The sequence below is a fragment of the Staurois parvus genome, unplaced genomic scaffold, assembly GCF_062004578.1.
Source record: "Staurois parvus isolate SC_StPar_1 unplaced genomic scaffold, SC_StPar_1.0 ptg000375l, whole genome shotgun sequence".
NCBI lineage: Eukaryota > Metazoa > Chordata > Amphibia > Anura > Ranidae > Staurois > Staurois parvus.
Genome location: NW_028318171.1, coordinates 462,408 through 486,096, shown reverse-complemented (window position 1 = coordinate 486,096; position 23,689 = coordinate 462,408). Strand labels below are relative to the sequence as shown.

Below are 23,689 nucleotides of genomic sequence, written 5' to 3'. Positions count from 1 at the left end.
TTTGTTTCACATAATGTTATTTATATTGTTTTTCACATTTATTTATAGAGCAAGCTATCCAACTGCTATTGACAGAGGTTGGGACAAATATTAACACTGCTAGTGGTACTTAAGCGGGTGTAGCAAACTGCTGAATATATGAAAAACTGAAAAAAGGTGATTGCTTTGTAAGGTCCTCTGACAGTGTTAGGCATAGGTGCTATACTGTTCGATCTGTAGGGGAGCCAAGAATAGATCCCCTGCTTAATCTGAGCAGAACAGAAATAATATATCTTTTTATGAATCTGTGTCTGTTATTTTTTCTGCTGCAATTAAAATCTTCGCTTTCAAGACCCACGTTTGATCCAATGGCTGTTAGATGTAAACAGGCTTGCATCCTTTTACAGTATATCAGACTTACATCCTACATCTATCCCATTAAGGTCTGGGGATATGGAGAAGGGTGGTGACCTTTTCAATTCTTTTTTTTTTTAGGCTCTGGATAGACTTGGAGGTAATAGGACACAATTCTGCCTACATCCAACCACCCAAAGACTAACATAGATCTTCAGATTAGGTCCCCCTGAAAAAACTGACAGGCATACCTGATTGGACCACCCATGTGAAATTGGTTCTTATATACTTTTATTTGTTTATCCTAACCTCTATGCAGGGCAAACCTTTTTTGATAAGAGGATTATAGAGGTTATTGTTCTGTGTATAAATCAGACAACATGCTGCAACAGAGATTATTTTAATATTTGTGATAGGTTTTACATAGCATAGTTGATTAAAAAAAATGGGCGAAACCTGTTTGGCAGTGTGGCATCATTCCAGTGCAACTAGACCAACCTGATTGTAATAGATGTGCTCATTGGGCACGTGAAAGCTCCATTTTTTTCAGGTCATTTTTGTAATGAGAGGTGGCATAGCCCAGTGATCTTATTCCCTCCCTCCTCTTTCAATTCATGGGATTCATAGCCTTAAAGCTGAGTTCCCACCACCACCCCAAAAAAAAAATTAAAAGTCAGCAGCTACAAATACTGTGACTGCTGACTTTAATAGTAGGGCACTTACCTGTCCAGGCATCTAGCGGTGTCCTCACCCTGAGTTGATTCTTCAGTTGGTTATCAGGTGCTGGCCCCGCCATCTTGACTAAGGGAAACCAGCAGTGAAGCCTTGCGACTTCACCACAGGTTTCCTACTGCACATGCGTGAAGCGAGCTGCCCTTTGTGAATGGGCTGCAGTCCTCTGGGACCTTGGAAGTGTCCCAGAGGGCTGTGGGGGGTGCCAAACCTCCCGCGGCGAACTCAGCCAAAAGTGGGAGTGGGTACCTGTCAAAACCAGGTACCTTCTCCCCTCTCCCTCCCCAAAAGGTGCCAAATGCGGCAGTGCAGGAGGGGAGGAGGCAGAAAGTTGAAGCTTCCACCTTTGGGTGGAACTCCGTTTTAAGTTTTAACTCACTTCAATGAGCCTATTATCTCAGCAGCAGACACTAGCACAAAGGCCTTTACCAGAGCTGTAAATAGCTAACTGAGTTCTGGCAGGATGTCTGTTAATTTCTTTTGACATGCTGTATATAGCCTGTGTTGAGATCAGTGCTGTGGGAGCGACCCAGCAGAAAAGTAAAACAAGCGACCCAGCAGACCCTACCCACTACAGGCTGCCTGCAGAGAACTAAAGGAGGGGGTAGAGGCAGGACCAGTCATCCTGCACAAGGAGAGAGAACAACAGTTACTGGTCTTTATTGCAGGAAGCTCTTGCACAGAGGTTAAAGCGGAGTTCCACTCAAAAGCGGAAGCTCCACTTATTTGCCTCCTCCCCCCCTCCATTGCCATATTTGGCACCTTTTGGGGGGGAGCGGGTACCTGATTTTGACAGGTACCAGCTCTCACTTCCGGCTCAGTTCAGCCCCCTCCTTGCTCGCGCATGTGCAGTGGGCATCAGGCTGTGAAGCAGCGAGCTGTCACAGCCTGGTGCCCATCGTTGAGATGCCAATGCCATGGAGGAAAGAAGGGAAGAAGGGACCACGTGGGTGAGAACATCACTGGACCCTGGGACAGGTAAGTGTGTGTTTATTAAAAGTCAGCAGCTACAATTTTTGCAGCTGCTGACTTTTGATAAACACAGGCAGGGTCGGCAACAAGTCAGGCAGAAACAGGAACAGGAATGCAGGTTACAAGATACAGGGGCCCATGGAAAAACACACACCAAGGCACAGACTGCAGGTCTGGCAATCCCTTAAATACACCTGCAATCAGCCCCAGGTGATGGCTAATTGCCGAAGTGAACCTCTGGTTGTTGAGAGCACCCGCTGGCCAGCCCTGGTACTGCAACCCACAAGGCAGGGTAGTCCCACCACTATTGGCAAGTCCATTCCTGACAGTACCCCCCCCTCAAGGAGCGGCCTCAGGACGCTCCAAACAGTCCTAGCTGGGCAAAGTGTTCCACCGCCCGGGTCCGGTGACTGGCGGGATATCAAAGACTGGCACATCGGGCTGGGCACCGGACGGAGGCACTTCGGGCTGGACACCGGACGGAGGCACTTCGGGCTGGACACCGGACGGAGGCACTTCGGGCTGGACACCGGACAGAGGCACTTCGGGCTGGACACTGGACGGAGGCACTTCGGGCTGGACACCGGACGGAGGCACGTCGGGCTGGGCACCGGACGGAGGCACATCAGGCTGGACGCCGGATCACCAGGCGGAGCAGCGGGCCACCAGGCGGAGCACCGGGCCACCAGGCAGGGCAGCAGGCACCAGGCCACCAGGCAGAGCAGCAGGCACCGGGCCACCAGGCGGAGCAGCAGGCACTGGGCCACCAGGCGGAGCGGCGTGCACCGGGCCCCCAGGCAGGGCGGCGGGCACCGGGCTACCAGGTGGAGCAGCAGGCACCGGGCAACCAGGCAGGGTGGCAGGCACCAGGCCCCCAGGCAGAGCGGCGGGCACCGGGCCCCCAGGCAGAGCGGCGGGCACCGGGTCCCCAGGCGGAGCAGCGGGCTTTGGGCCCCCAGGCGGGGCGGCGGGCACCGGGCCCCCAGGCAGGGCGGCAGGCACCGGGCCATCTGGCTTGACAGTGGGCATCGGGTCACCAGGTACAGCAGCGGGCACCGGGTCATCAGACATTGGATCGTCTTGCTCGACCGCGGGCACCAGGTCATCTGGCTCAACAGCGGGCATCAGGTCACCAGTCATCTGGCAAGACCGCGGGCTCCGAGTCATTTGGCAAGACCGCGGGCTCCGAGTCAACTGGCAAGACAGCGGGCACCGAATCGTCTGGCGAAAGTGCGGGCATCGAGTCGTCTGGCAAGGCTGCGGGCACCGAGTCGTCTGGCAAGACTGCGGGCACCGAGTCGTCTGGCAAGACTGCGGGCACCGAGTCATCTGGCAAGACCGCGGGCTCCGAGTCATCTGGCAAGACCGCGGGCTCTGAGTCAACTGGCAAGACAGCGGGCACCGAGTCGTCTGGCGGAACAGCAGGCATCGAGTCATCTGGCAAGACTGCGGGCACTGAGTCGTCTGGCAAGACTGCGGGCACCGAGTCGCCTGGCAAGACTGCGGGCACCGAGTCATCTGGCAAGACTGCGGGCACCGAGTCGTCTGGCATAATAGGATCATCAGGTTGGATCAGTTCATCAGGCTGGGTAGAGACATCATGCTGGGTAAGGACATCAGGCTGGGTAGAGACATCAGGCTGGGTAGAGACATCAGGCTGAATAGAGACATCATGCTGGGTAGAGACATCATGCTGGGTAGAGACATCAGGCTGAATTGTGCGCGCCGAGGCACCAGGCTGCACCACGGAAGGCGGGTTCTCAGATGGGAGGCTGACCGGTTTGGATACTGGCAGGATGGTATTGGTTGGAAAGAACTTTCGCCTTTTCCTGGTTTTAGTTACCGGAGCACTGTAAGTAAGCGCAGGTTTGTAAACGGATGGAGCAGCTGAAGACAGAGAAGAGCTGGGGGATGGAACAGAGGAGGGAGCAGTTGCTACAGAGGACTTCTTTACAGGGTTGAAGAAAGGATAGGTGCAGCGAGTGGGAGCAGGGGACTGGTATGTGGTAGTTAGCAGAGTATACTGGGCCATCACTGGGGGTGCTGTCGGGGATGCAGGAAGAGTGCCTTGAGCAGAGGAATGATGTTGCAAGCCGACTGAGGCTGGGTGTAACAAATATGTCCATGTCTGCAGTACTGGTTTAACAAAACTCAGCTTACACATAGCCTGTCTGATCAAAGACTGCACTGCGTTTATGCAATCCATAAGCACATGTGATGGACATGCTGCATAGTGCTCATGGAAACAATCTGGATCATCCTCCAACAACCATACCAGTGATTCCACTTGATCCACACTAAATGGGGGAAAAAAGTAATTCCTGCTTTCAGGGGTACAGGACCGAGCCAACTCAGCACAAACCTGGATCAATGGCTGCACCTCAGAAAACTCTGTGCCCTGATCAACTAGACAATGAGCGATCCTTATACACTCTAGCAGTTGATCCCGGGGATACTCCTTCAGAGTCTGATAAGCATAGTCTTTGTCATCAAACACTAGCAGAGATAAATACCCCACCTCATCAAGATCCATCCTTCCCAGCAACAATAAGCCAAGATGGCCTCCCTGTGCAGCCACTTCTGGTCAGGTTTTTGGCCTTGGTGTAATGTCAGGGATGCGGGTGTGACCAGAAGTGTGTGGACTGACACAGGGAAACGCAAGCTTCAGATATGGTATAAATAAGACAATTTATTAAGACTAACAATACAAACATAAACGCAGTGCACCAAACCCCAAGCTAACACAAATACATACAACAAGGTGAAACAAACCCAAACCTAAACTGATAAAGATACACAGGTACATACACATATAGAGCACAACGTAGTCAGGCAGGCCGGGTCGATAACTATCGGGCAGGTAGGTACAGGAGGAGCAGGTGGAGAGTAGTCAGGGTCACAAGCCAGGGATCAAACAGGAGAAGTCAGCAGAGGTCAGGATCAGGCAGGGTCAGCAACAAGTCAGGCACAAACAGGAACAGGAATGCAGGTTACAAGATACAGGGGCCCACGGAAAAACACACACCAAGGCACAGACTGCAGGTCTGGCCATCCCTTAAATACACCTGCAATCAGCCCCAGGTGATGGCTAATTGCCGAAGTGAACCTCTGGTTGTTGAGAGCACCCACTGGCCAGCCCTGGTACTGCAGCCCACAAGGCAGGTGAGTCCCACCACTATTGGCAAGTCCATTCCTGACACAGGGTTCACAATATAAAACAACATATCATCAGCATATGCCGCTACCTTATGCTCTATCTCACCTATCTTGATTCCTCTAATATCTACACTCTTTCTTACCCTCACCAGCAAAGGTTTCAGGAATATTACAAATAATCACGGGGATAAGGGGCATCCCTGCCTTGTACCGTTGTACATCTTAAAAAACCTCGAGGGACCCATTTACCTTCACCAATGCTGACTGGGCATTATAGAGCTCCTTTATCCAACTCATCATCTTAGTCCCTATTCCCAAGGCCTTTAGGGTATTTATCATAAACCCCCAGTCTACCCTGTCAAAAGCTTTCTCAGCGTCGATCGACAATAAAATTGGTGGTAACTTTTCTCTCTTTGCCTTCTGTAAAGAAGCAATGTTCATAAACCACTATCCCTCCCTTCCCTTCCTGGGACAAAACTCACTTGATCTAAATGTATCCATTCCGGCATCAGCTCTTTTAACCTTGTAGCTAGCACCTTTGCAAACAATTTTGTATCTGTATTTAGTAGTGATACAGATCTCTAGCTAGCGCATTGTGAACTATCCTTATCTTCTTTTAGGATGATCGTTATATACACTTGCAGCAATTCTGCTCTTATTCCCATTCCCTCTCCTATGGCGTTCATATATATACAAAATGTAGGGACCAATAAGTCTCCAAATCTCCTGCTGTATTCTTCAGGGCTGTATTAATTTCCTCCTGGGAGATCGCTTGTTCTAACGATACTAATTTTTCTTTTGATATTCTTGGCATGTCTGCTGCCTTTAGAAATTCCTGCTGTTTCCCTCTTTTCTTCCTCTGTAGCTTTTGGTTCTTAGGTTTTACATCATACAACCTACTATACAATTTTTTGAATGTTTCAGCAATATCAGTGATGAAGTAAACCAGTTCTCCTTTTTCATCTTTAATTTTTTCAATATAATTTTTTGATTTCTTCTCCTTAAGTCTTTTAATCAAATATTTTCCTGGTTTATTCCCCCACTGATATCTTTCCTTTGAAACCCTATTGAAGATTTTCCTTGATTCCTGTTCCAGTAGATCTTTTAACTCTTCTCTTTTAAGTATAATCTTCGATTGAACCTCTGTATCCTGTCTCTTTTTATGTGCCTGTTCTAATCTGTATACCTGCTCCATCACCTCCTTTATTTTTCTTTCCCGATCTTTCTACAGGCGTTTAGCTCATGTGCGTTGATTATCAGATTTGTGGCTCATTCGGATGGGCGCTGAGACCTTCCCTCTGTGCTGAGCCTGTATGCAGATACAGCAGCTGCACAGACACAGTTGCATCTCAAACTTTGACATTTGACTGTGTCCATGCAGCTGCTGTGTCTGTATACACTTCTATGGGCTGGCTGCATACAGCTCCAAGGTGGCCACATCAAATGTGGACAGATTGCACTAACAGTGGAAAGAATCCTAAAGGGGCATTGTTAAACGCCAGGACGGTTTTACAGAGAGGCTGCATGCACTTCTGTGCATTCCCAGTACACATGAAAAACTTTTACTTGTTAACAGCACTCCAAACATGGAAAAAAAACACACATTTTGTGATGCACATAATGTGCAACACCACAAAACATGCGGTAAAAATGTACAAACCCCCAACCTGCCAAAATGCTCCATGAGCTACTTTGCCACATTTGCTCTCATGCCTAGTGTGGTCAGTTTTTAATAGTAAAGCAGAGGGACTGGCAGGAACACCAGATATATCACACAAAGGAAACAATACAAAGAGAGCAGAATGGAGGCAGTGTGTGATTATTTAGGATTTAGAACTTATTCATGTCTTTTTCTTTCAAAGTTGGTTTGAATGAAGATAATCTTTAACCACTTCAATGCTGGGCACTTTCACCCCCTTCCTACCCAGGCCAATTTTCAGCTTTCAGTGCTGTCGCATTTTGAATGACAATCGCGCGGTCATGCAACACTGTACCCAAACAAAATTTTTGTATCATATTTTTGTGAAAGATAGAGCTTTCATTTGGTGGTATTTAATCACCACTGGGGTTTTTCATTTTTTTGCCTAACAAACGAAAATAGACTGAAAATTTTGAAAAAAAAAACAATTTTTCTTAGTTTCTGTTATAAAATTTATATAAAAATCAATAAACGTAAATCCTCATTTGCAATGGTGGTGGAACCTTCCTGCATATACAGTAATTACTTGTTTTGTGCACATTTATGTTTATTGATTTATTAATTGATATTTTTTATTTATTGTGTCACTTTGAAATAGTGGAGTCACCCTCTGAATTTTTATTTCTTTTTTTTTTAAATTTATGATGTTGGTACAGATATCAATTTTAGTTTTGATAATATTATGATTTTTTGTATTGGGATACATATAATCAAGACACATCTAATTTAGTAACATAGCTTAACATCTGTATTTTTTTTTGTTATTCTATCTGTTGGATCTCCAGATCAATATATATACTGTATTTAATATAGGTGTCCCTGTAGTTACATCTCTTTTCATTCTCTTTACTCACAGGGTTGGATAGCTCGTAGCAGTCTCTTTTATTACTGATATATTCTAGGCCACATATCCCTTACTTCCGTCTCTTAAGTTTTAGCTTGGTCACAGTCACTTTCACTTCTAGCAATCCTGTAACACAGGGAAATATTTACTTTCAGTTTAGAGAACAGACAATTGTACAGCTTCCTCTGACGGGGGTTCAGATCTGTTCCTGGCATTGGACATTGGATATCCTCCTAAAATAATTTACCGGACAGGAAGTTACTAAACATATTTTTCTTATTTTATAACGTTCATTCTCGAATTTCAGTGGCTTATCCAACTGTACTTAAAGACCAGGGAGCAAGTGGCACTGAAGTCTGGTTTCATTTCCTCTGTCTTCTGTAATCAGCTATGGACCTGTCAAAAACAAGCAACTATCCAATTTCTGTTGGTTATAAGGTAAGAAGTGCGATGGACTTTCCAATAACCACGATGCCACAAAGTATTCTGTTTAAATGATTATATAATATGGATTTGATCATATTAATTATGTCTAGCAAACTGCATTGTCAGCAGGCAGCTCTTCAGTTAATACGTGCGTTCTTTCCTTGTTCGGACATGATACTTTAACACTTAAATATGACTTGTGGAACATTTTTTGGATTATTTTATTGGTTTGCAAAAACAATATGTTATTATGGGGCCAAAGGAATCACTGGGCAGATGCAAAGACGTATCTGATTACATGTAAGGAAGAAATAGGGTTTAGGATCTTCCGCAATGATGTTTACTAAACAGTAAATACTTTCTTCATTAAAGGAAACCTGTACTTGAGAGGCTTCTAAAATGCTAGTTTTCTGGCTTTTTCTGTATGTAATTTTCTCTGACAGTCTTGGAACACGTACACGTATCAGGAAATTTAGAGTGACGTAAGAACTTCAAATCTGCATACTTGTTCCAGGTCAGTGATTTATTACTGAAGCCACTAGATTAGGGGTCTCCAAATGTTTAGGTACGAGGGCCACATTGTATGTTTTACAAATAGTCACGGGCCAAAAAAAAAATCAGTTTTATCAAGAGTGCCCAACGGAGTCCCCTTTCATCCAGCAGTGTTCCTCATACATACATAGTTACATAATTAAATGACTGAAATAAAAGTGTTGCGCTGCTATAAACAGACAATTAGTCTATAGGCAAACTCAAATGTAACAAAAGTCCACAAAAAATGATGAAAAGTAAATTCTTCAGAGTGTCAAAATAAGTGGAACATCTTCCTACAGGTGACTGCACCCAGATTCCCAGTGCTACAAATCTTCAATGTACGTGAATCACCACAGTGAACATATATCACAGGCATAACAAATGGGTCATAGATTCATTGAGAAAGGATATGATAAATAATTTATAGGAGAGAAAATTAAAGAGGTGGGATCAATGAGTAGGGACACTCTATTAATAGATAAGAAGATGGACACACAAAGAAAGACTTTGCCCATTATTCTGGATTATAATGCTCAATATAGCAAGGAAGAAAGTTTTTTTAAGAAATACTGGCCCAGCATATAAGCATATAATCGACACTGGCGAAGCAGCCATAAAATTAGGGTCCTCAGCCAAAAAAAGTCCTGTTGGATTTATGAGCTCCAGACTTTTGTACCTAGAGGATTAAATGTTGATTTTGATACCAATTGTTTCATCAGTAATTATTAATTTTATCGCTTTTCTGGGTTTTTTTCCTCATTGCCCCCTTTTTTTCTATTATTTGGCACCAATATTTATTCATCATTATATGTATTTATTACATTATTCTGTTTTTTTTTTGCTTTTTGATTATGAGGAAATGTTTTATTTTTCTGATCCTGATTTTTTACATATATATTGTTCATACATTTTTGTATGTTTTTATTTATCAGTTTTTAGGTCATCATCATGCATTTTTAAGGAGGCCCATTAGGTAGTAATTATTGGTTGTTTTTTTATCACTTACACATTTTTTCCTTATGGCCGTTTCTGTCTATGAGTAATGATTGCCTTTTTACATATCAGTGCAGTTTTTCTTTTTCCACCACTAGATGTCCTCTCTTGTTGTGAGTTAGGCCCCTTCCCCATTTCCTCTCTAGCTGTAGTTTTCTTGTTAGCTTGATTGAAGGAATCTGTTGGCCATATATACCACCCGCGCATGTCACCCCTGAAGTCACATGGTGCGTGACGATACAAGTGGGGAAGAGTCAGGTGACGTCAGCACTCCAATGCCAATCTGACGCAGAATTTTACTCTTCACTTATTACTTCTGTCGTTGTTTTATTGCATTTTTTATTGGTTACTATGTGAGTATATATGTCTTATAAATTACATGCCTTTTTACAGAAACGTACTACACTATGGTCTTCTTTGTGGTTGTCGTGCTTTACCCACAGAGCCGGCTATACTGAGGAAGAAATCCTTCTGTATTTGGAGATTAAATTTATTTTCCTCCTGTCCCCCCTTTACATCCAGTAATTCCCGCAGAGTCCCCCCTAAATCCTGGACAGCCCAGAAGTGTTCCCCTTACATCTAGGAGTTCCCAGCAGAGTCCCCTCTTACATCCAAGAGTGCCCAGCAGTGTACTTCCTTACATCCAGGAGTGCCTAGGAGAGCCCCTCCTTATATCAGAATGCCCATAAGAGTCCCCTCTTACACCCTGGAGTGGCCATCAGAGCTCCCTCTTCTATCCAGGAATGCCCACAGAGTCCCCCGTTACATCCAGAAGTGCACAGAAGAGTTCCCCTTACATCTAGGAGTACTCAGCAGAGCCCTCCTTACATCTATGTGTGCCCTGCAGAGTCCCCCTTTACTTCCATGTGTATCAAAGCAGAGTGTCCCTTTACATTTCAGATGACAGAAGAGCAGAGTGGAAGGCAGGAGGCAAAGCAGGTCTGGATGAAGAAAGCCCAGCACTCTGGTAAACGCTGACGGTGGGGCAATCGCATCATTGGTTGCTAGAACACCCCAACCAACCATGGTGGTGGTGGTCATGGAGGGGTTGTTCATGGCTGGCTGATAGTGAATGCTCCAGTGTGCATAATATGATACACAGATCAGTGCATCCAACTCACACTAGGCGGGGTATTTTCACAGAGAGTTGCTGCACTCAGGATAAACTCTTGTATTGAATTGGGTGCAGCCTGTGGGCCATAATCAGGAGTTCCCTGCATAATCAGGAGATCATCACGACAACCCGGGAAACAGCATTTTCTGAAAAATGGCTACTGCCATTCTTCCTTAGTAGCAGTCTTCTTTACCGCAGCCCTGTTGTTAGAATGGTTCCTCCTGCTGGCGGCTACATCAGTACAACACAGTGGTGATGTAACAGCCCATAGAAGAAACCACAGTTCCAGACCTGTTATCCGACACACCCTGAAGCGTCAGATTCCAGCATTTCCTGTAGCTCTTGAAAGAGCGCAAAGTTTTAAAAGGTAAGCGCTAAATGTGTTCTTTTAGAGAGCATGTCATTTGTATGGTCTAGCAGCAGGGTTTCTTTTTCGGGGGTCTCCAAACTATGGTCCTCTAGCTGTTGAAGTACTACAAGTCCCATCATTCCTCTGCCTCTGGGAGTCTTGCCTGTGGCTGTCAGAGTCTTGCAAGGCCTCATGGGACCCCTGGAGACCCCTGCTTTAGATGGTAGTAAAGAGGAAATACGAATTGGAATTAATTCTGATGAAAGATCTAAGATCTGCCTTTGCTTGTCATAATTACTAGATAACAAAGATGTCTTGTTTTTGCATTCCATTTTTTATGGAGTGATAAAATTATTAGTTTCCTTTTCTCTAGGGCCCCATTCACACCTCAGCGTAGCGTTTTTGTGCATTTTTTTGCGTGTTTTTATGCGCATTGGTAAACGTTTATTTGCGATTTGTTCAGGTGTTTTCGGGCTTTTTGAGTTCTGGCATTTTCTTTTAACCAATAGAAAAAAATTGAATCTGTGACATCAATTGTTACCATGGTTTTCCATGCCAGAAAAACACTCTTGGTCGCGTGGCAATATGCATTAAAGCGCATGAAAACGCTCAGTTTGCATGTTTCCATGTATTTCTATGGGAATTAAAATGCGCCAAAAATGCGTCAATCTCCTCGAATGGAGCTACAAAAGTAGCTCCAAAACCTTTTTGTGCTTTAGGCATTCTGCTTAAGATGACTTGGAGTGGAGATGTGAACCATCTCCACAGAGTAATATTGATTTTTTCTCCTTGAGCGTTTTGGATCTTCGAGCTTCATGCTACAAAACGCTCAGGTGTGAATGGGGTCTTAATGCTTAATAACAAATATCTTCTAGCAGGAGATACGCTCTCATTAAACCTGGGCACTTAGACTCCATCATATTTTAATTTATGTTCATTTTTTGGGGCACTCATGGGGGGAGATTCTCTGCATGGAAACCAATCAGATTCCAGGTTTTATTGTTAAAGCTTACTTGAAAAGGCTGAAGTTAGAAGCCGATTGGCTACTATGTACCACTGAATCAGATTCTGTGTGCACCAGCTTTACTAAATCTCCCTTACAGTGTACGGCAGCTAGTATAAAACCACATTAAAACTAGATTTTTAAGACCATATGAACCTGTAGCAGAGATGATAATGTGATCTAGCTATGCCTGAACACTATTATTTTTTATGTCAGTGTATCAAACTAGCTGAACTATAAACAGACCTTGGAATCTGGCTGAAACAGTCAATCTTGCAAATGAAAATAGTGCCTTCTGGTGGCAAAATGAAAATAGGACAAGTTTCAATATTGCATGGAATATGTTAACCACTTGCCCTCCAGAAGATTTACCCCCTTCATGACCAGGCCATTTATTGCTATACGGCGCTGCATTATTTTAACTGACAATTGTGCAGTCATGCAACATTGTACACAAATTAAATTTATACTATATTTTTTCACACAAATAGAGCTTTCTTTTGATGGTATTTGATCATCACTGGGATTTGTATTTGTGCTATAAATGAAAAAACACAAAAAAACCCAAAAAATATTTTTTTCCTTTTTTTGCATGAAAGTTATAGTGTCTACAAATGGCAGTATATGTAGTGGATTTTTTTTTCTTTTTTAAATACTAGTATTGGCGGCGATCAGCAACTTACAGCAGGCATTCTGACACTGACACTCGATTGGGGACTGACTAACTGTCACTGACACATCCAGTGACACTAATACAGTTATCAATGCTAATAAAAAGCACCGACACTGTACTAATGACACTGAGCAGGAAGGGGTTAACATCTGTGGCGATCAAAGGCTTATTGGTGTATTAGGGAGTGATTACACTGTGTACTGTTTTACTAGGGGACATGCTGGCTTTTATCTCCCCGCTTTGCAGAGATAAAAACCAGCATATCCCCACTGACAGGAGAGAGATCTGTGTTGTTTACACTCACGGATCTCTCTCCTGTCAGCTGCTCAGCCAATCACCAAGTCCCAGCCATGAATCACTGGCCAGGATCTGGTGATTGACACCTACAGGAGCGAATGACAGCATGGGTAGGATGCACACGCGTGCCCCTTACCTTGGAAGTGCAAAATCACGTGTATGTGTGTATATGTATATGTGTATATATATATATATATATATATATATATATATATGTGTGTGTGTAATTTTGCGCAGAGCGGCCACCCTGCACCAGTAAAACTGCTACAGGTGGTCTGCAAGTGGTGGTTAAAGCCAACTTGAACATAGTTCTAACTGCTTGAAAATCAGTGCAAATACAGTATGAACTGGAATCTCCTGTATTTACAATATATAAATAAGGTCCTTCATGTTGAGTAAGAAGCAGTTCATTGTTTTAAAGGAAATCAGAATAACTGTTTTGTCATTAGGAAAGTAAAAAAAGGAACAGACCCTTTTGCCTCAAGGTTCCTAAGAAAAACTAAAACATCATAGATAACATTATAGATAAAATTTGCCTTAGCATGATCTGGTATTTGCCAGGTCTAGTACAAGAAAATGAATGCTGCAATTATTCTTAGGACATTCTTAACACAGACCTTGCTTATTTCCCGTATTTCCTAGCTCCCAATTACCGAATAAAAAATATTAATGTTAACCCAAAAAATTCTAACTGTAAACCATGGTTTCCAGTGCTTGCTTATATGATAGTGATGTTTCTTTCAGGATACCAGGAATAGTAAGCACCTCAAATCCTGCCAGAATCCATTCCTACACTGCGCAGGAGCACATTCTCACAGGATTTGGATTCTCAGGTTTCCCAGCCTCCAAGTGGAAGGTCAACTGACATCAACCTTGCCTAGTTAACCGCTTCCCCTCCACCCTATAGCAGAAATACTGCTACAGGGCGGCAGGGTGTGCAAAAATCATGTATATATACATGATTTTGCAGTTGCGGGTTGGAGGAGTGTGCAGCCCGCAGATGTGCCTTACTTGTGCCGCCATTCGCGGCCTCGGCTGTCAATCACCGGGTCCCAGCCTGTGATTACTCCCAGTGATTGCTGACGGGGGAGAGAACTGTATGCAAACAGTACAGTTCTCTCCCCTGTCAGCTGCTGCACACTGCTTTCTATGGCTCTGCATAGCAGAGGTTTTGTTTTAACCACTTTAATACTGGACAGTTTTACCCCCTTCCTGCCCAGGCCAATTTTCAGCACTGTTGAACTTTGAATGACAGTTGCACAGTCATGCAACACTGTACCCAAATCATTTTTCACACAGATGCAGTTTTCTTTTAGTGATATTTAATCACCACTGGCGGTTTTATTTTCTGCTAAATAAACAAAAACTGACGACCTCATCTCATTTCTTGAGGCCCTTAAAATGCAAGAACAGTAAATATCCCCCAAATGACTCTTTTTGGAAAGCAGACAGTCCAAGGTGGTTAGTAGGAGGCATGGCATGTTTTGTTGTAGTTTGTCGTAATTTTTTGTCAGTTTTTTGGAAAATAACGTTTTTTTAAAAAAATTATTTTTCACTTTTTTTTTTACATACTGTCACCAATGCAGTACAAAGTCATCGCATAACTGGTATAACATTTTTTTCAATTTTGTTTTCTTTTTTTAGCCAGAGCAATACAGTGTTACCATAGTAACATTGTACTACTCTGGGGAAGTGATCAGGAATTTTTTTTACACAATATGATTGCTTATACAAGCGAATTTCACTGTTTTACGTGACCATTGTTGCTGAATGAAATCAATTCATTCAGTGTGTATTGTTGTGATTAGCTGTGATTGGCCATACCTAATCACCTGGTACAGATGGGCTGTGATTGGCTCTATCTGTACCATGTGATCACTGTGATCAATCACAGCTAGCTACACAACTGTACACAATGAATGGCATGAATCGAAGCCATTCATTGTTTACAATTTTCATGTGATCTGCTGTGATTGGTCACAGCGATCACATGGTACCGGTAGTGGGCCGGTACACTGATCAGTAATGCGCTGTGTCCAGTGTTCTCATCTGCATAAGAGCTGAGGGAGGAGTAACAGCAGTACACTGGTGTGTGATCATTGGGTGAGTGCACACTGATTTTCCAGCACAGCTACAGAACTGACCACGCTGTGCTCGTGCCTAGTGTGGTCAATTTGTAATAGGAAAGCTGAAGGACTGGCAGGAACACCAGGGATTTCACACAATGGAAGCAATACAATGAGAACAGAACATTTTTTTTTCACTTAATTTTTATTAAGAATTTTCAGGTTTACATGACATTGCAAGAAAAAACAATGGTGAGGAACATTCCTCTACAAACTAGTTGCATATGAGTTTCCAATACACTGAAGATACAGTGGGGCAAAAAAGTATTTAGTCAGCCACCAATTGTGCAAGTTCTCCCACTTAAAAAGATGAGAGAGGCCCGTAATTGGCATCATAGGTAGACCTCAACTATGAGAGACAAAATGAGAAAAAAATCCAGACAATCACATTGGCTGATTTGGAAAGAATTTATTTGCAAATTATGGTGGAAAATAAGTATTTGGTCACCTACAAACAAGCAAGATTTCTGGCTCTCACAGACCTGTACCTTCTTCTTTAAGAGGCTCCTCTGTCCTGCACTCATTACCTGTATCAATGGCACCTGTTTGAACTTGTTATCAGTATAAAAGACACCTGTCCACAACCTCAAACAGTCACACTCCAAACTCCACTATGGTGAAGACCAAAGAGCTGTCGAAGGACACCAGAAACAAAATTGTAGACCTGCACCAGGCTGGGAAGACTGAATCTGCAATAGGCAAGCAGCTTGGTGTGAACAAATCAACTGTGGGAGCAATAATTAGAAAATGGAAGACATACAAGACCACTGATAATCTCTCTCGATCTGGGGCTCCACGCAAGATCTCACCCCGTGGGGTCAAAATTATCACAAGAACGGTGAGCAAAAATCCCAGGACCACACGGGGGGACCTAGTGAATGACCTGCAGAGAGCTGGGACCAACATAACAAAGGGTACCATCAGTAACACACTATGCCACCAGGGACTCAGATCCTGCAGTGCCAGACGTGTCCCCCTGCTTAAGCCAGTACATGTCCAGGCCCGTCTGAAGTTTGCTAGAGAGCATTTGGATGATCCAGAAGAGGATTGGGAGAATGTCATATGGTCAGATGAAACCAAAATAGAACTGTTTGGTAGAAACACAACTCGTTGTGTTTGGAGGAGAGAGAATGCTGAGTTGCATCCAAAGAACACCATACCTACTGTGAAGCATGGGGGTGGCAACATCATGCTTTGGGGCTGTTTCTCCGCAAAGGGACCACGACGACTGATCCATGTACAAGACAGAATGAATGGGGCCATGTATCGTGAGATTTTGAGTGCAAACCTCCTTCCATCAGCAAGGGCATTGAAGATGAAACATGGCTGGGTCTTCCAACATGACAATGATCCCAAACATACCGCCCAGGCAACGAAGGAGTGGCTTCGTAAGAAGCATTTCAAGGTCCTGGAGTGGCCTAGCCAGTCTCCAGATCTCAACCCCATAGAAAACCTTTGGAGGGAGTTGAAAGTCCGTGTTGCCCAACGACAGCCCCAAAACATCACTGCTCTAGAGGAGATCTGCATGGAGGAATGGGCCAACATACCAGCAACAGTGTGTGCCAACCTTGTGAAGACTTACAGGAAACGTTTGACCTGTCATTGCCAACAAAGGATATATAACAAAGTATTGAGATGAACTTTTGATATTGACCAAATACTTATTTTCCACCATAATTTGCAAATAAATTCTTTCCAAATCAGCCAATGTGATTGTCTGGATTTTTTTTCTCATTTTGTCTCTCATAGTTGAGGTCTACCTATGATGCCAATTACAGGCCTCTCTCATCTTTTTAAGTGGGACAATTGGTGGCTGACTAAATACTTTTTGCCCCACTGTATCTAAGCATATCAAACAAAAGGGAGGAGAGAGGGCCAGGGAAAACTTTAACCCCCTATACCTCTGGAGCAGAAAACACATTCAGGGTGGCACTTAGCTGAAACGAGAACAGGATATTTTTTAATACAAGTACATTGAACAATAGGCACAAATCAGAAATATGAAATGTAGAAACCCTTTGGCGCTGATGAATATAATAGATTGTGAGAAAATTATATTGCAAAACTGTGAACTTATTCTTTTACCAATAACCAGCAGCTATAAATATACAGTATATACAGTATAAACCTCATATAACAAAATAATAATTACAGCACAGATTCAATAAGCCTTAAAGTGGACTGATCCTTTTTGGAAGAATTAATTACAAGCTGTGTTTGCCTAATCTTGTAGTGAGCTAGACATGCACTTCCGGTAAGTGCGTTTTCTCATATTGGTGGTGGTGGTTACCTTGGAGCAAAGATTATTCTACACTTGGAAGAATAATATTGGTGATGGAAACTTTTTAGTCATTGCACCTTTGGATTGCTTTATTTGAACTTATTTTGTTTGAAATTAATTTTGGTTAAATGTATTTTCCTGTATTGTTTGGAGGACTTTATTTGATCACAATATTTATTGAATGATTTATTATACACTGAAGAATATGAAATGTTGGGTTTACATATTCTATAAGGCTTGGGGGTATACAGACAAATATCTTAGGAATTTGTGTCACAGAGCAAAAACTCCTACACTTTAGCATAATTAACAATTTAAGAATAACAAACCAGAGCAAGCTTCTATTTGTTTTCTCACCACCTTTCATCTCCTCAAGTTCTTTTGTCAGCAATGGCATTGGCTCTGGGAAGATATAGTTATATCTAAACTTTTGACACCTTCACCCTCTATCATATATAGACATATACTTTTTATAGGGGACCAATTACCAAAAGGAAAAACTGTGACTCCCATACACATTCATCTAAAATGTGAATATCAAACCATGTCCTGGACACTTCTTCAGTAAATGTTTCATCACCTATAGCTCGCCATGCTTTATACAAACATATTGATGACATTAAATCCTCCTTTTCCTGGGTTCTGAATTTGATCTATGGGATTAAATGAGAGGAAGAATTTGATAAAGACATATTTAGATCGGAAAGTAGTTTTCATTTTCTCTATTAATGCAATGCTGTGGCATTGCTTTGAATTCCAATGACTGCACCCTGACAGCAACTTAGGTGGCTTTTGTGTGGTTTCTTATTTAGCTATGTTAGTTAGTTATGGCCATCTATGTGATGCATGTGTAGTGTGTGCATTGTGATGCCATGTGCCTTGTGGTGTTACATCCGCTGTGATGTATTGTGCATCATGGTATTGTCTTAAGCTGTGATTTTATGTGCATTGCGGCACAACATGCATGGATACACCTAGTGTGTGGCACCATCCTATATTATTTAAAACCACATGTACACATGCGACATACAGCAGTACTGCTTGGCTTGAGATAGCTGCCATACAGGTGACGAAACACACTGCAGCAGCTAGCGGTATTGTTTTTTCAATACATCTCCTGGCATAAGCATGGCTTAGGTTCCATTGTTGCCTTTTGAATGACATGCAAAATGGAAGACTGTAACAGAGTGGATTATCTCAAAGATGATTCATTGTTGTGATGAAGTATGAATACTACTATGACCTATGACTGCTGAATGATTTGCTTGGTTTTGCATTTACCTTAGGTGTACTACTTGGTGAAGTGTGAAATTTATACATAAGCGGTTAATAGTCTATGATCTGGGACTATGTAAGGACTGTATCTATGAGACAGACCACTGTAATCCTTACGGCAGCGATACAGGAACACTGTTGATGGCTGTACTGGTCTGGTGACAATAGTGTTCCTGATTGCTACCAGACCAGTGTAAGCCTACAACAGTGTTCTTAATTGCCACCAGACCAGTGTAGGCCAGAAACAGTGTTCCTGATCACTACTACACCAGTTTTAGTGTCTCCAGACCAGTGTAACCAGCAACAGTGTTCTGTCACTGCCGCATGAATCCTAGTGTCACCAGATCAGCGTAACCAGTAACAGTGTTCCTGATTGCTGCCACACCAGTCCCAGTGTCAACATACCTGTGCAAACCAAAAACAGCATCCCTGATTCCTGCCACACCAGTCGCAGTATCACCAGACCAATGCAAGCCAGCAACAGTGTTCCTGATTGCTAACCACACCAGTCACAGTGTCACCAGACCAGTGTACATCAGCAGCAGTGCTCCTGATTGACATTACATTAGTGCCAGTGTCACCAGATTGGTGCATCCAGCAACAGTTTCCCTGTCTGCCATCTGTACTGCCTGCCACATGTACTGTCCCTGGCCTGTTTATTGACCATATCTCTGCTTGCCACCTGAACTGACCCACCTACAGATCCCACCATTCCTGAAAAACACTAGTCCTGGCTATCCCCTGCAGGCAACTGTACTCTTGGAACCACAGGAACTCTTTTGTTCACCCTTTGTTGAGCCTCCTGTACTTCCTGGCAATTCAACATAGTATTCCTGGAGGCAACCACACAGATGTAGGTTAGGCTTGCTTGGTTTATAGGAATGGGGACTGCTATAGGTTGTGCTACACTATGATGGATTCCCTGACCACTTGTACAGAGGCAAGCATTACAGTACACTGTTTTTTATAAAATGTTGGTTGATTTTCATGATACACAGGACACAAAGCCCGGTACATAATCAGTCCAAACATTGAAAAAGTCTCATACGTGTGGTATCCCTACACTCAGGAGGAGTAGTGGAATGTGTTTTTGGGTGTAACTCTAAGTATGTACATACTGTGTGTAAGAAGTATCTTATTAAATTGACAACTTTTTGTAAGGAAATACGTTTTCCAAAAACTTTGGGGAAAAAAAAAGAACTACTGCGTTCCTGATGAGCCCTGATGAAGTCACGTGACAATGCGATGCAACACGTCGGCTGCGCTGTGACGTACGTCCGGTTTTAGACGCCATCTTGCTACACCCATGTACTACACCCAGAGACATGAGGTTTTACTATGCTAATGCTCTGAACAAGAATTGGAGAATGTGAGTGTATATAAATTGGTTTTACATCTTTCTCATTAAATAAACAGTATTATGCTATGGAAGCTTTTTATTGCGTCTTAATGAGATAACTGGCCATATCTTACCTGGAGAGTATTGTATTGCCACTTTACCTGTCCGTGAGGGGAGACCATTGTGGAGAGAGGGGACGCCATACCTGAGGAGTCTCTTGCATGGAGGATCCTAGTTAATGATCCAAAAGCGTTTTGTCCCTTAGTAGGTCAAAGCATTGAGGTGAGCTCACAATTCAGCCACTGTTGGATACGTGTTATTATCCACTTGAACATGGGTGTTATTTGGAAGATTAGGTGTTTTCAAACACCATTTTTTTGGACTCTTTTATTTTTCATTTGAGGGACATGCGTTGTTCCTGAAAGTTATTGATTCACGTTTGGGACATTATTTGTACACCATCACACATGCGTTTGTGTATGTGTCTATATAACACATTTATATGTATTTTTTTGTTATTTGCGTTTATGTGTACACATGCGTTTATGGTTATTGTTTGATTTACAGAATAGTCCCCATTGGACTTTTTTATTTTTATTTTTAATATCACTTGGACCATTCTTGGGTTCCCTCCTTTGAGCACTTATATAGTCTTTTCAGGACTATTTCTGCACTGTATTTTTATCAGGATCTCATAGAGATCATTCTTATTTCTAGTTTCTGATTTGCAGCAATGAGCCACTAGCAGAGGGCTAATCTAGTTTCCCACCAGAGTGCTCCTTTCCCTATCTGCCCAGGTGGTGCAGGTCTATTCACTCAGATCCTCTCCTGTACTGCTTGTGGGATGGCAGCTGCTACCAGGCCTATCAGCTGGGCTGCTCCTTCCCTGTTACACAGGTGGTCCTCTCTCAGGGGCTCAGTGAGTCGTGAGTTTTCCTCCTTTCCAGCTCCAGGCTTGCAGGCAGGCCCCACCCCACTAGGCCTCCTGGCAGCCTTCCTCCTCCGGCCTCACATCTTTCTGCTCCACACTCTCTCCCGCCACCACACTTCTGCTACTGAGCAGGTTCTTCCACTTTTAAGGGAGCCCCAGCCCCTTGCCAAGCCTCCTGTTGGAGATTGGCTGAGGTCCCTCAAGAGTGTAGCCAGTCACTACTCAGATCCGCCTACTGCCTCCAAGTCCCTCCTCCAAAAGCCTTAGAGCAGGGGGATTTTCCAGAGGGGTTGGCCTGCTAAGTCTCTCAGCCCTGACCAGAATTTGACCCCTCTGGCTATCCTGGCTATCTCACCTGAGCCGCTAATCAGCTCCTAACTAACCATAGCGTCTAGCTCCCCTAGCTAAACTAGGAGGGTGCTACATAAAAAATTGTATGTATTGCAGCTTATGTGTTCTTATATGTAGCGGCTCCATTTGTTTTTTTTAGGCTTTTTTTCCATTTATTTTTCACTGGTAATCCTGGCCAAAACACTGTCTGTCTGCTGCACAGGCAGGACTTCAAACATGTGTGTCATTGTTCATCTCCATTTAATTTTGGAATGATGAGATTAATAGTTTAAAGAAGAGAGATATGATTGTTTTTGCTGGTTCGGCAGCTCACGTGAAATGACAAGATCAATAGGTATTTCTGTACTTGCTGAAAATGTTCTACCTGAACAATCATAACAAATACCGCCACTGAATCTAAGGACTGGTAAGTTGCAATATATCACATTTAAATACACGTTAAGCTCCTGATTCAAGAAGGCTACTTATTTGAGAAGTGTTGCCTGATTCATGTTGTATCAAAAAAACATTAATCATTCCTTCCTGGATACTCCCAAAAATAACACTGGACCACTTAGACCTGAAAGCGGAGTTCCAGTGAAAATGTAAAAAAATAAAAGTCAGGAGCTACAAAAAAGTCACAGCCACTTACCTGTTCCTCGATCCTGCAGTGTCCTCCACGCAGCCCATTTTATTGGCCGTCCTGTGTTCCCACCACCGGCACCTTCGGTGTGGGCACCTGGCTGTGACAGCTTACCCACTGCACATGCGTGAGTAGCGCTGAATGGTCTTCTGGGGCCTGTCACGTGTCCCAGAAGATTACGGGGAGGGAGGACAACTTCCATTTCCAATAGCCTAGGCGATCACAGCAGAAGTGGGAGCGGGTACCTGTCAATTTTGGGTATCCACTCCCCAAAGATGCCAATCCTTAACAGGGAGCAGAGGACCAATTCTTAAAGCGGGATTTCCCCTTTTGGGTGGAGCTCTGCTTTAAGTATATTCAGCAATTCTCTATTCCAATACCTTTGTCCCAGTTTGTCTGCACCCTTTGGTTTTGGATACCAAAACAGTTAGAATATGTTGTCAGTATATATTGTCATTTAAAAAAGAAAACATCTTGAGAATGTCTTTTGGGATGAAACATGTCAGGGCGGAGCCTGTGCTGGCATCATCACAATGCCGCACTGAGCAGAGGCTGGGTTGTTTAGCTCATATACTCTGCTGTTTAATGTGAGTACCTTAAGCTGTTTTATACTATGGAGCTTGTTGTTTCATTTGGTGAAATCCTGACACATGCTGAGTGAAGGTATTGGCTGCAGTTGAATTCCTTTGATTTCTTCTGGAGTGCCCTATGGTTCCCAATCACCCAAAGACATTTACATTGTACATGAACTGACCTCTGACGCTCCGAGGTGTGATCATCTGGTAAGAGGCTGTCATTTTATATATTGGTGGTGGAGTCTCAAGGGGTTTTGAAGAAACTTTCATATCACTGGATCACAATTAAGGGATTCTATGTATATATGTTTAATTAATGTAAAGGTATAGCACAATAACATTTACATTTGGACATAAAAACACATAGATACAACAGTTTAATGAGTTCTGCTGTACATTTATTTTCTCACGATTATTATTTTATTTGCATTTGAAGTTTTTTCTTTTATATATTTTGTCATTTGCAGTATTTTTTCTCAGGCACATAAATAGAATTAATTTCTCGTTACTTTCCAATGAACAGAACAAACTTCCTTGTTTAAAGAATTACCATTATAACCAATTACAACTAATTATGCATAAGAGAACAATTTGCATGTTAAAACGGTGGAGTTTGTGCTCACAGAGACAGTGGCTAACCTAAAACAGATTACATCTTTTGCTTTGTTTGGATTGTTGTCATTATTTACTTGTAGCACCCTCCTAGTCAGCTAGGGGGAGCTAAAGTTTCAATTGTTAAAAAAGCAGCTTGGTACAATAGTCAGAGGGAGTTTTGGAGAAAATTCTAACTTCAGTGGGAGGGAGTGAGGAGTGGCTGGTTTGCACTCTTCAGGGATAATGACCAATCCCCAACAGGAAGCTTGGCATGGGGTCAGGACAGCCCTTAAGAGTGACAGAGCCTGCTCAGCAGCAGGAGAGTTGGTGTGGAAGATTAAGAGGCTGGAGAGCAGGAGCCTGGGAGGGGCCTGGATGAAGAGAGCTTACCTACAGGCAGAGGACCTTGGAAGGAGTGAGCACAGTGGCTCACTCCTTCGGGTACTCCAGTTTCCTCCCACACTCCAAAG

At 43.2% G+C, this 23,689-nt stretch overlaps 1 protein-coding gene across 1 annotated transcript in view; it reads left to right on the top strand.

The window, feature by feature from the left end:
• The first annotated feature begins 7,873 nt into the window (after positions 1 to 7,873).
• Positions 7,874 to 23,689, top strand: part of LOC149456118 (transcription factor ETV7-like) — a 49,889-nt gene continuing 34,073 nt past the window's right edge. The window contains exon 1 of the mRNA XM_089685406.1: positions 7,874 to 8,174. Coding sequence (XP_089541532.1) covers positions 8,127 to 8,174 — 48 coding nt within the window. The 5' untranslated portion in view covers positions 7,874 to 8,126. The remainder of the gene's footprint in view (positions 8,175 to 23,689) is intronic.